The 14,040-nt window shown below is 38.0% G+C and overlaps 1 protein-coding gene across 1 annotated transcript in view; it reads right to left on the bottom strand.

The window, feature by feature from the left end:
* Nucleotides 1–14,040, bottom strand: part of LOC126475165 (low-density lipoprotein receptor-related protein 2) — a 217,079-nt gene that overhangs the window by 95,071 nt on the left and 107,968 nt on the right. Inside the window, exons 26-29 of the mRNA XM_050102790.1 lie at nucleotides 10,777–10,961; nucleotides 10,361–10,623; nucleotides 10,111–10,279; nucleotides 9,805–10,030 (exon numbers count right to left, since the gene is read on the bottom strand). Of these exons, the coding sequence (XP_049958747.1) occupies nucleotides 9,805–10,030; nucleotides 10,111–10,279; nucleotides 10,361–10,623; nucleotides 10,777–10,961 (843 nt within the window). The remainder of the gene's footprint in view (nucleotides 1–9,804; nucleotides 10,031–10,110; nucleotides 10,280–10,360; nucleotides 10,624–10,776; nucleotides 10,962–14,040) is intronic.

Raw genomic sequence — 14,040 nt, 5'->3', positions numbered from 1 at the left:
ATGAATACGATATTTCGTAATGATGTGGAACGAGTCGAATTTTCCAATACATGACATAATTAGGTTAATTTAACAACATACTTAAGTTAATATAACAACTTTATTTTTTGTGTTTTTTGTTTTTCTTTATTTTTTATTTTTTTTAATATTTTTTTCTTTTTTTTTCTTAATTTATATCTAAAAATTCCTCTATGGAGTAGAAGGAGTTGTCATTCAGAAATTCTTTTAATTTCTTCTTAAATACTTGTTGGTTATCTGTCAGACTTTTGATACTATTTGGTAAGTGGCCAAAGACTTTAGTGCCAGTATAATTCACCCCTTTCTGTGCCAAAGTTAGATTTAATCTTGAATAGTGAAGATCATCCTTTCTCCTAGTATTGTAGTTATGCACACTGCTATTACTTTTGAATTGGGTTTGGTTGTTAATAACAAATTTCATAAGAGAGTATATATACTGAGAAGCTACTGTGAATATCCCTAGATATCTTAAATAAATGTCTGCAGGATGATCTTGGGTGGACTCCAGCTATTATTCTGATTACACGCTTTTGTGCAATAAATACTTTATTCCTCAGTGATTAATTACCCCAAAATATGATGCCATATGAAAGCAATGAGTGAAAATAGGCGTAGTAAGCTAATTTACTAAGATGTTTATCACCAAAATTTGCAATGACCCTTATTGCATAAGTAGCTGAACTCAAACGTTTCAGCAGATCATCAATGTGTTTCTTCTAATTTAATCTCTCATCAATGGACACACCTAAACATTTGGAATATTCTACCTTAGCTATATGCTTCTGATTAAGGTCGATATTTATTAATGGCATCATACCATTCACTGTACAGAACTGTATGTACTGTGTCTTATCAAAATTCAGTGAGAGTCCGTTTACAAGGAACCACTTCGTAATTTTCTGAAAGACAGTATTGACAATTTCATCAGTTAATTCTTGTTTGTCAGGTGTGATTACTATACTTGTATCATCAGCAAAGAGAACTAACTTTGCCTCTTCATGAATATAGAATGGCAAGTCATTAATATATAATTATAACAACAAAGGACCCAAGACTGACCCTTGTGGACCCCCATTCTTGATAGTTCCCCAGTTTGAGGAATGTGCTGCTCTTTGCATGTTACGAGAACTACTTATTTCAACTTTCTGCACTCGTCCAGTTAGGTACGAATTAAACCATTTGTGCACTGTCCCACTCATGCCACAATACTTGAGCTTGTCTAGCAGAATTTCATGATTTACACAATCAAAAGCCTTTGAGAGATCACAAAAAATCCCAATGGGTGGTGTTCGGTTATTCAGATCATTCAAAATATGACTGGTAAAAGCATATATGGCATTTTCTGTTGAAAAACCTTTCTGGAAACCAAACTGACATTTTGTTAGTACTTCATTTTTACAGATATGTGAAGCTACTCTTGAATACATTACTTTCTCAAAAATTTTGGATAAAGCTGTTAGAAGGGAGATTGGATGGTAATTGTTGACATCAGATCTATCCCCCTTTTTATGCAAAGGTATAACAATAGCATATTTCAGTCTATCAGTGAAAATGCCCTGTTCCAGAGAGCTATTACACAGGTGGCTGAGAATCTTACTTATCTGTTGAGAACAAGCTTTTAGTATTTTGCTGGAAATGCCATCAATTCCATGTGAGTTTTTGCTTTTAAGCAAGTTTATTATTTTCCTAATTTCAGAGGGAGAAGTGGGTGAGATTTCAATTGTATCAAATTGCATAGGTATGGCCTCTTCCATTAACAGCCTAGCATCTTCTAATGAACACCTGGATCCTACTATATCCACAACATTTAGAAAATGATTATCAAAAATATTTTCAACTTCTGACTTTTTGTTCGTAAGGTTTTCATTCAATTTGATGGTAATACTGTCTTCCTGTGCTCTTGGTTGACCTGTTTCTCTTTTAATAATATTCCAAATTGTTTTAATTTTATTATCAGAGTTGCTGGTTTCAGACATGATAAACATACTCCTGGATTTTTTAATAACTTTTCTTAATATAACACAGTAGTTTTTATAATTTTTGATAGTTTCTGGGTCACTACTCTTTCTTGCTGTCAGATACATTTTCCTTTTCCGGTTACAAGACTTTTTATACCCTTAGTAAGCCATGGTTTGTTACAAGGTTTCTTACGAGTATATTTAACTATTTTCTTGGGGAAGCAGTTTTCAAATGCATTTACAAAAATGTCATGAAATAAATTATATTTTAAATTGGCATCAGGTTCACGGTACACCTCATCCCAGTCTAACTGCTGTAGGCTTTCCCTGAAATTTGCAATTGTTAAATCGTTGACTGAACGTACTACTTTGGAGGACTGTTTAGTATTGCTGAATGGAGCTATGTCATATATTGTAACTAGCTGTGCACCATGATCAGAAAGACCATTCTCAACAGGCTGAGCATTTATCTGGTTAAACTTATCTTGGTCTATAAAGAAATTATCTATCAGTGAGCTGCTAACCTTTACCACCCGAGTAGGAAAATCAATAACGGGTGTCAAATTGAAAGAACCGAGTAATACTTCAGGGTCATTTTTCCTATTACCCTCTTTCAGAGAATCTACATTGAAGTCCCCACAAATAATAATTTGCTTCCCCCTGTCTGACAGATAGCACAACAAGGAGTCCAAATTTTTCAGAAATAGATGAAAATTTCCTGATGGGGACCTATATACAGTTACAATTATAAATGTGCCTTTATTTAATTTAAGCTCACAGGCACATGCTTCTATATGTTTCTCTACACAAAACCTTTTTGTTTCTATACTTTTTGCACAATGATAACTTTTGACATATATGGCAACTCCTCCTTTCTCCATATTTTCTCTCATTACATGTGCAGAGAGCTTATATCCACTTACATTTACCTTATCCATATCAGTAACAATGTGATGCTCAGACAGGCATAGTATATCTATTTCATCCTCAGCTTCTAAATCTTCTAAACAAACCAGAAGCTCATCTGTTTTATTCTTTAAACTCCCAATATTTTGATGAAATATACTTACATAATTTTTAATTATACTTTTATGAGAACCTTTCCTTATTCTAACATTTGCAGTACTCTCCTGTCTGAGTTTCTCATTGTGCTTAGGCCTAGTTCCTATACCAGTTGTCACACAGTGTTCAGAGAGGCAGATTATGTCAACTGGGTTGGGTGACTTTAATTCATCAATGCAATTACCTAGGACTGAGATACAACTTGGTGGAGATAAAATTTCTGGTGATTGGTGAAAATTTATAATTGATAGCTGTGATTGGTGATCCAATGTGCTAGAATTGTGCTGCTTAATTTCTTTCCTAAACTGAAGATTTGTTTCAATCCTGACCTCTCGTAGAACTTGGCATCTTTCTGTCTTACCTATCCTAAAAAAGGTGCTGCTCCAACACCTGTAACCACTGGTATTTTACCATTCATGGCAGTGCCTCCCCCCCTTAAATTTCCTGCTATTACCCCAGCCAGTTTCCCCTTCCCTTTCCTGTTGAGATGTAGGCCGTGCCTGGTATAGTCCCACCTACTGAGATAATCAACAGGAACCACACCAATATGAGCCCCCGCACCCGACCCAAGCAGCCGTTCCAACTCCAAATTAACTCTCCCAACAGAAGAGTTCAAATGAGGCCGGTCATGGCATCTCAGGACAGATACAAATTCAACATTGGTGTGTCTCGATGCCGACGCAATCTTTACCAGATCACACTCTATACTGTATCCAGGATCTCTGTCGATGCTGTTCCCTGGCCCTCCCACAATAACCACGGTGTCTTCCCTGGTAAATCCTTTACAGAGTGAACCTAAATCCTCTGTCACCTGATCCAGACTAGCACTTGGTTTGAAAAAATTTGTGACCTGGTATTCTGGACCTAATTCCTCCTGCAGAAGTTGGCCTACACCTCTGGCATGAGAACTGCCTAACAACAAAACTTTCTTCCTTTTCAATGACTTTCCTACATTCTTTTTCAATTTCCTATTGAAAGTTTGTTGTGTCCTGTCTACACCTACCACTGCTTGAGGCTCATCAGTTTCTAACTGAAGCAACAGGTCAAACTTATTTTTGACATTCACCACAAAACTGTCAGACTTAGTTCTAGGCCTGTTCCTTCTGCTACCTGTTGCCACTTCCCACCTGTCTTTGCCCTTCTCCCTCCTTAACCTGTCCAGATCTTCCCTAGCCTGATCTAGCTCAGCCTGAAGGGTAGCAATTTTCCCCTCCTGTTCCACTATCTTCCTATCTCTGCTGCAAATCCTACATAACCACTGATGAGCCTGATCCACTTTCCCAACACCCACGCCACTGCAGTCCCCCCAGTGAAAAAAACTACTACATCCATCACACCAAACCCAGGAACTAACACTTCTACGGCAAGTCGGGCACTTCTCACTCATGGCAAAAATAATACTTTAGCTAGAATAAATCAATTAAATTAGCGAAAATCAAAAAAGACGTTACAAGAATTAAGCCTATTCACAAATGTATATAAGCAAGTTTCTGATTTAAAATTCTGCTGTTTTTCTGAGATCTGTATTAAAACAATGAAGGTATACGCTATTTATTATATATTTCACTCGTTGGAATGAAAAAAAAGGACAATTAAACGAGATACTTTAACTTTGATTCTCCAAAAACTATGTAACTAATGAGGAGGCACAAGAAATTTAGGGTATAGCTTGACTAAAAGGAGCGACTGGTTGGAGGACATATTCTGAGACATCAAAGAACTGTCAATTTAGTATTGGAGGGAAGTGTTTGTGTGGGCCGGGGGGGGGGGGGGGGGGGGGGGTAAAAATTGTAGAGGGAGACCAAGGAACGAGTACAGTAAACGCGTTCAAATGGATGCGGATTGTAGTAATTATTCCGAAATGAAGAGGACAGAGTATCATGAAGATCTGCATCAAACTAGTCTTTCAGCAACTGAATAAAAAATATGTTAGGGCAGGATAATGGTGACTTCCTTCCTGTTGAGTTCTTATTATTTCTGACTGAGGCAATTTATAATAAAATATGATGTTTCTGTGGCCCATGCTGCCATGGCATTTACTCAGTCTCTGGTTCATCAGATTAATGTTGCCACCATTATGTGTGTAGTGATCACACATATCATATCATTATTTGTTTAAAACTGATGGGGATTCTCATTCACAAATGAAATGGCCTCTAAAATGTACAGGGTTTTGAAAAAATATGGAAATACAACAAGAAATGCACGCTTGGAAATAAATGCGGATGTTAGCCAAGCCTGCAGGTGAGGCTGTTGTATTTACCCACGATCGGTGCCTGTGCAACATCCTCAATATGTTGCGAGTGTCAGTTGTGGCCAGAACAGTATTATGTGTAATTGTGAGTGCATGATATTGGCACTAAGTGAATGCTTAAGTAGCTAAATTGTTGGTATTCATACGCTGGGTGCGTCCATTGCCAGGGTAGCTGAAGTGTTTGGTGTTTCAAGAGGCACCATATCAAAGATTCAGTTATACCTGGGAAAACATCACCCGCTAAGTCACAACATGGATGAGACTGTGTCTTGGACATTCATGATGGATGGTCTTTGAAGGGGATTGTGACGCAAAATAAAGAGACAACAGCTGCAAAAGTCACTGGAAAACTGAATGTCACACTCACAAATCCTGCCAGCATCAAAACAACATGAAGGAAACTCCATACGTACAAAATGATTGTATGGCATCGATGTCCGGGAGCCCCCAACTGGGGAAGTTCAGCTGCTGAGTTGCAAGTTTTTTCAGTTGATAACGCACTGGACGACTTGTGTGTCGATGATGATGAGGACAACGCAACACCCAGTTCCCAAGCATAGAAAATCTCCAAACTGGCCGCGAATCAAACCTGGACCTGCTGCATGTCAGTCAGATGCGCTGAACCCTCAGCTCAGCAGATGGACTCCATAAGCACAGAATTGTAGGGTAATATGGAATTTAAAAAACAGTTATCAATGGTGCAAAATGTCTGTAACAAGATAATATGGCCCCAAAGCCACAAAAACCTGGGCTGTGTAGCAGTGGAAGAATGTCACTTGCTTCGATGAGTCTGGTTTCATGCTGTTTCCAAATTATCACTGAGTTTATATCCTGAGATTGAAACATGGCGAGGGTTCAGTGATGATTTGGACAGCCACATTGTGGTATTCCATGGGCCCCACGTTTACTCTGCAAAGAGGCCTTACTGCCCATGGTAAGTGATGATGCTGTGTTCCAAGATGATGTGGTCCCTGTTCACACACCTTACATCATCCACGACTCATTTTGTGAAAATGAAGATTGACTGTTGCATCTCCCCTGGCCATCACTATTATAAGATCTCAATATTATTGAGCCTTTGTGGTCTGCTTTGAAGAGAAGAGTGTATGATCAATAACACCTCCAACAGCATTAGGCAAACTAGCCACTATTTTGCAGGAAGAATGGTACAAGATTATAAGAGTGCCTTGAATACCACTCATGACACGTATTTATCCATTTCAAGATGATCGTAAGCTGGTTCAAATGCCAATGGTTTGCCCTTACCATATTAGGCATGGTAATGTGTTGTGTTTGTAATGTTTCCATATTTTTGTCCACCCCTTGTATACTCACAGGTCACAAAATATTTCTGGTTCTTTCAAAATTGGCACTACAGAGAACTGTTATGAGATTAGATGGGTGCTGCAATGTTTTGTAAGACAATACATGAAATTTTCTAGAAAAATATAAACTTATACTCTTCTAAATTGAAATGGAGAATTTAGTTGCACAAGATTGATCGGCCAGAATATTAGAATTATTAGTTTGTATGGATCTTCAAATGGTGATGTTAATTTATTTTTTGATAAATTTGAACTAATGATGAGAAACATTTTGAAGCTCAATAAAAACGTCGCAACTTGCGGTGATTAAAAAACAGAGTTGTCAGCCTCGGATGAGCTCAAATTAAAAACATTTCTAAACCTACTGACATCATTACATTTATTTTGGGCTAACAATAGCCCTACATATGGGAACGCCTGTTTGGACAATATTATAGTCGATTTCTCAAGAGACCTATGCACTGTAAGCAAAGCAGGTGAATGTTTCACAGATTGTGATCCCCTACTCCTCACATAAGGTCAGAAAGAGAAATATAGTAAGTTATTCACACACTGCTTAGAAACGCAAGCTGGAACTTTGTTTAGGAATAGGATGTAGATAAATCAACTGTCAAATCACTCTTTAATAATTTCTTTCAGACATATACCGACTTATGGTACTCTTACTCACCACTGAAAAGAAATATCACTAAACCAAATCGAAATGGTAAAAAGCTTACATGGTACACTGATGACCTTGCTGTATCAGGCAAAAAGATGCTTTCACTACACAAAATGCATAAAAATAATTGCAAATGTGGCACAGACAGCAGCATGATATTTCTTATAAAGCTTATCTCAAATTTAAAAAAACATTATGAAGCCAAATCTAAACTTGCCATACAAGCTGCCTATGAAAGTTACACTGAGGAGCTCCCGATAAATGCAAGGCTGATTGTGATATTATAACACAAGAATTCAATTCTACCCAAACTCAACATATTCTCTTAAGCCAGGAGAGCTCAATAAATACTTTACTTCTACAGTAAATGAATTAAGAAAAAAATTAACCATCAAACACATCAGCAACTGCTGATCATCTTCCTAGAGGATGTGAATCCCATTGGGATCTTGTCACATCCACAGATTAGAAAATACTTACAAAATTTTTAAACTCAAAAAGTATGAACTGCTACTGGCTATCTAACTACACAATGAAAATGACAATACACCACATTTTCAAATCGTTTGCTTTTATTATGAATATGTGGCTAGAATTTGGAGTTTTCCCTGACCACCTTAAAATTTCAAAAGTTATACCTATTTACAAAAAGGGGAAAAAGCATCTCCCTGAAACCTACAGATATACTGTTACAATATTTTTCAAAATATTATAAGCAATGTACAGGTTAGTAACTACTTTGCAAAACATGACCTTGTTTGTAAAAGACTACATGGTCTTTGACACAGAAAAAATGCCACTTCTGCTTCTGAAAATACGAGTATTACAAATGTAATGTATTGCGAATACATAGAAAGAAGACTCCTTTACTGTATGATTATATGATAGCGGAACAAACACTGGTAGCAGTTACTTATGTAAAATATCTGGGAGTATGCGTACGGAATGATTTGAAGTGGAATGATCATATAAAATTAATTGTTGGTAAGGCGAGTGCCAGGTTGAGATTCATTGGGAGAGTCCTTAGAAAATGTAGTCCATCAACAAAGGAGGTGGCTTACAAAACACTCATTTGACCTATACTTGAATACTGCTCATCAGTGTGGGATCTGTACCAGGTCTGGTTGACAGAGGAGATAGAGAATATCCAAAGAAGAGCGGCATGTTTCGTCACAGGGTTATTTGGTAAGTGTAATAGCGTTACGGAGATGTTTAGCAAACTCCAAGAGGCAGACTCTGCAAGAGAGGTGCTCTGCATCATGGTGTAGCTTTCTGTCCAGGTTTCGAGAGAGTGCGTTTCTGGATGAGGTATCGAATATATTGCTTCCCCCTACTTATACCTCCCGAGGAGATAACGAATGTAAAATTACAGAGATTCAAGTGCGCACAGAGGCTTTCCGGCAGTTGTTCTTCCCGCAAACCATATGCGACTGGAACAGGAAAGGGAGGTAATGACAGTGGCACGTAAAGTGCCTTCCGCCACACACCGTTGGGTGGCTTACGGAGTATAAATGTAGATGTAGATGTATGGTCTCTCTTCAGCTATGCTATTTCGGTGAGCTATTTGACTGCATTCCCTTTGACGTCTTATTAGCCAAACTACAGTATTATGGAATAAATAATACAGCATTAGAAATAATGGGAAGTCCATATTGGAATATCAACAATATTATGAAAAGGATAGATTGCTCACTGCAAAGATGACATGTGGAGTTGCAGACAGGCATAACAAACAGTGTCACAGTCTTTTTGTTGTGCCTATCTGCAACTCAACATGCCATCTTCATGGTCAGAAGCAAACTGTCCTTGTCACAATATTGTTAGCATTATAAATAAATAAGTCTTAACTAAATTACAGGAGACAATTTGTGTTGACTCAAAACAGGCATTCTTCCTCGAAAAAAGTCGTGTCTGGTGTGCCTCAGGGCTCCGTCCTTGGACCAGCCTTCTTCATTATTGTCATTAAGGATTTCGATTAGCCACATTGTGCTGGGGGTTCAGTCAGTTATCTGCTAAGTGGATGATATAACTTTAATCACGACAGATCAAGATATATCAAGGCTACACCAGAAATCACGATACTCTCTTCTCAAAACTAAACTGGTTCTCATCTAAAAAAACTACTGTGTAATCCACAGAAATCTCAGCATTTGCAACTGGGACTAGCTTAAGTTGTAGAACCAAAATCTGTAGAACTGCTTGGAATACATACTGATTCCAAATTAAACTGACAAACCCACACTAAGTATGTCTACAAAAAGATAACACGTTTCCTGTATCATATGGAAATTAGCTGATCTAGTAAATAATAAATATCTTAGGGCAGCTTACTTCTGACTTTTTCAGCATCACATAACTTATGGGCTGTTGCTATGGACATTGCAGTCTAATGAATATAAAAATGCCTTTTCAGCAGTCAATAAGTATTTTATCTGATGGGGAAGAATTTTCTCATTGTCTTATCTCCGATCATCTTTTTTTCCATTTTGCTACATTTTAAGTATTCATATTTCAATATTTACTTACTTTGTCTTTTCCTGAATATTGTGAATGTTTTCAGATCAGGTTCATTATCTAGTATTAACTTCGGATTCCCTCCAGTTGGCAGGTCCACTCGTTCAATCTTTTCGAAAACAGGATCTAAATAATATAATCTGCTATCCAATACACCCAGAGCCTTTGGCAATGCTACATTCTTATCTTCCTTGAGGAGTGCTCCTTGATTTGCACCATCAGTGGTTATCATATTTATCTATGAAAAGACAGTGACACATTTTAATAACTAGTGCTGAAAATCACTTTACAAAAGTTATGTAAATAATTTCTACTTACACTTGGAGGATACTGTATACTATAGTACAGTATATGGCTGTCAAGATCAATTGTAATTGCCTCTGGTTGATCCACCTCTATGAGCACTACTGGGTTTGATCCATCCATGTTAACCTTTCCTATTTTGGATGGCACACCAAAGCCACCTTCATCTGCCCAGTACAATTTCCTGGAACAGTTAACATGAGCATGAAAATTTGTATTTTTATTTTCAGTATGATGAAACACTCCCTTACGATATGAAACATACCCTTCCTTTGGATTCAGACACATTGATTTGGGTTTTGCAACAGATGTTTTATTGCCATCATTTGCTAAAATAATGGCACGGTATTTTGACTTGCCATCAACTTTGATGGCTTCAAAATTTGAAGCCATTCGGTTTCCAATGTACAGATTGCGGCCAAGCCAGTCAAATGCAATTGTGTATGGGGCACCAACAATTCCAGTGTCACCATTTCCCAACAATTCTGTTCTGTTTCCACCCCCATATGGAGTGGTATAAATTGTGCACTAAAGACACATAAAAAGTTAAACATTACTGATTTAATTTGCAGGAAGTCAAAGCGTATCTGACACAATGATTACACACACAATGGCATCAGAATGTCCACTGCAGTTATGGCTGCTGAAATTATAATTTGTTGAAAGAAGTAAAATACTCACATTTTCGTCATCATCTTCTTTGCCTTCAACCCAATACAAAGTATTCATCTTACGATCATAGTCCAATTGAATTCCTCCTTCAATACCCACAATTGGTGTGAGAAAACCAGTTGTTTTGTCACCTGGTGTCAAACTAACATCCACAATTTGAGAGGCCCTCATGACCATTAAGAATGATGTCTCTTCTGCAAAAATCACAAAATTATGCAAATATCGAAGCTGCTTCATATAACAGCGTTAAAAACTGCACAGTACAAGCAAAAAAGAGAGAGAGAATACAGTCAACAGTGATTACACAATACTATTCTGGTATATTTAAAAAATACTAAAGCCTGTATACACAATTCAAAAAAAGTTGAAAATTACTCAAAATTTTCAGCAGATTTACATCAGCTCTGAATTGTATTTTATATCCTATCCAGATAAATATATATTATATAATATTAATGAGTCATCTACATCTATATCTATATCGATACTCTGCAATCCACCTTATGGCAGTTGGCAGAGAGTATCCTGTGCCACTACTAGTTACTTCCCTCCTTGTTCCACTCGCAAATAGAACGAGAGAAAAGCAACTGTCTATATACCTCTATATCTTATCTTCATGGTCCTTATGCACAATGAATGTTGGAAGCGACAGAGTCATTCTGCAGTAAGCATCGAATGCAGGTTCTCTACGTTTTCTCGATAGTGTTCCACAAAAGTGAATGTTGTCCTCCCTCCAGGTATCCCATTTGAGTTCCCAAAGCATTTCTATAACACTTGGGTGTTGTTTGAACCTACTAGTAACATATCCAGCAGCCCAACTCTGAATTGTTCTGATGTCTTCCCTGAAGAGTACTCAAGAATAGGCAGGTCACACTAAGGTCCAGTGTGACAGAAAAAGTGCAGGTGACTCCATTATGTAAGAAGGCTAAAAGAATGGACTCACTAAAATCTAGACCACTATTTCTAACATCGGTTTGATGAAGAATTCTAGAGCATATTCTTTTCTTGAGACAGAGTAGTTTATGTCCATGAATTGCCATGGTTTTAGAAAGCATCACTTCTGCAAAACTCAGCTTGCCCTTTTCTCCCATGATATTCTGTGAACTATGGATGAAGTGCGACAGGCTTCTACTAGTTTTTCCATTCGTCTGTAAAGAATTCGCGTTAGTATTTGCAGCTGTGACTTATTAAACTGATAGTTCGGTAATTTTCACATCTGTCAACACCTGCTTTCTTTGGGATTGGAATTATTATATTCTTCTTGACGTCTGAGGGTATTTTGCCTGTCTCATACATCTTGCTCACCAGATGGTAGAGTTTTGTCAGGACTGGCTCTCCCAAAGCTGTCAGTAGTTCTAATGGAATGTTGTCTACTCCCGGGGCCTTGTTGCGACTAAGGTCTTTCAGTGCTCTGTCAAACTCTTCCCGCAGTATCATATCTCCCATTTCATCTTCTTGTACATCCTCTTCCATTTCCATAATATTGTCCTCAAGAACATCGCCCTTGTATGGACCCTCTATATACTCCTTCCACTTTCTGCTTTCCCTTCTTTGCTTAGAACTGGGTTTCCATCTGAGCTCTTGATATTCATACAAGTGGCTCTCTTTTCTCCAAAGGTCTCTTTAATTACCCTGTAGGCAGTATCTATCTTACCCCTAGTGAAATAACCCTCTACATCCTTACATTTGTCCTCTAGCCATCCCTGCTTAGCCATTTTGCACTTCCTGTCGATCTCATTTTTGAGACGTTTGTATTCCTTTTTGTCTGCTTCATTTGCTGCATTTTTATATTTTCTCCTTTCATCAATTAAATTCAATATTTCTTCTGTTATCCAAGGATTTCTACTAGCCCTCGTCTTTTTACCTACTTGCTCCTCTGCAGCCTTCACTACTTCATCCCTCAAAGCTACCCATTCTTCTTCTACTGTATTTCTTTCCCCGATTCCTGTCAATTGTTCCCTTATGCTCTCCCTGAAACACTGTACAACCTCTGGTTCTTTCAGTTTATCCAGGTCCCATCTCCTTAAATTCCCGCCTTTTTGCAGTTTCTTCAGTTTTAATCTACAGTTCATAACCAATACATTGTGGTCAGAGTCCACATCTGCCCCTGGAAATGTCTTACAATTTAAAACTTGGTTCCGAAATCTCTGTCTTATCATTATATAATCTATCTGAAACCTGTCACTATCTCCAGGCTTCTTCCATGTATACAATCTTCTTTTATGATTCTTGAACCAAGTGTTAGCTATGATTAGGTTGTGCTCTGTGCAAAATTCTACCAGGCGGCTTCCTCTTTCGTTTCTTACCCCCAATCCATATTCACCTACTACGTTTCCTTCTCTCCCTTTTCCTACTGATGAATTCCAGTCACCCACGACTATTAAATTTTCATCTCCCTTCACTATCTGAATAATTTCTTTTATTTCATCATACATTTCTTCAATTGCTTCATCATCTGCAGAGCTAGTTGGCATATAAACTCGTACTACTGTGGTAGGCATGGGCTCCGTATCTATCTTGGCCACAATAATGCGTTCACTATGCTGTTTGTAGTAGCTTACCCGCATTCTTATCTTCCTATTCATTATTAAACCTACTCCTGCATTACCCCTAGTTGATTTTGTGTTTATAACCCCATAGTCACCTGACCAGAAGTCTTGCTCCTCCTGCCACCGAACTTCACTAATTCCCACTATATCTAACTTTAACCTATCCATTTCCCTTATTAAATTTTCTAACCTACCTGCCCAATTAAGGGATCTGACATTCCACGCTCCGATCCGTAGAATGCCAGGTGTCTTTCTCCTGATAACGACATCCTCTCGAGTAGTCCCCGCCCGGAGATCCGAATGGGGGACTATTTTACCTCCGGAATGTTTTACCCAAGAGGACCCCATCATCATTTAACCATACAGAGTCGCAGATAGGCACACCAAAAAGACTCTCACAATTATAGCTTTTGGCGATTAAGGCCTTTGTCAACAATAGACACACACACACACACACACACACACACACACACACACACACACACAATGCAAACTCACATATACGACTGCAGTCTCAGGCAATTGTGTGTGTGTGTGTGTGTGTGTGTGTGTGTGTGTGTGTGTGTGTGTGTGTCTACTGTTGATGAAGGCCTTAATGGCCAAAAGCTATAATTGTGAGTCTTTTCGCTGTGCCTACCTATGACTCAGTATCTCCACTATATGGTGAGTGGCAACTTTACTTCTCTTAATATTGTTACATTCCATCGTGGATTTTCCATTGTTT

Source organism: Schistocerca serialis, chromosome 4 (genome assembly GCF_023864345.2).
Source record: "Schistocerca serialis cubense isolate TAMUIC-IGC-003099 chromosome 4, iqSchSeri2.2, whole genome shotgun sequence".
Taxonomy (NCBI): domain Eukaryota; kingdom Metazoa; phylum Arthropoda; class Insecta; order Orthoptera; family Acrididae; genus Schistocerca; species Schistocerca serialis.
Note: the sequence above shows the minus strand (reverse complement) of the source record. Positions and strands in the feature narration are given on the sequence as shown.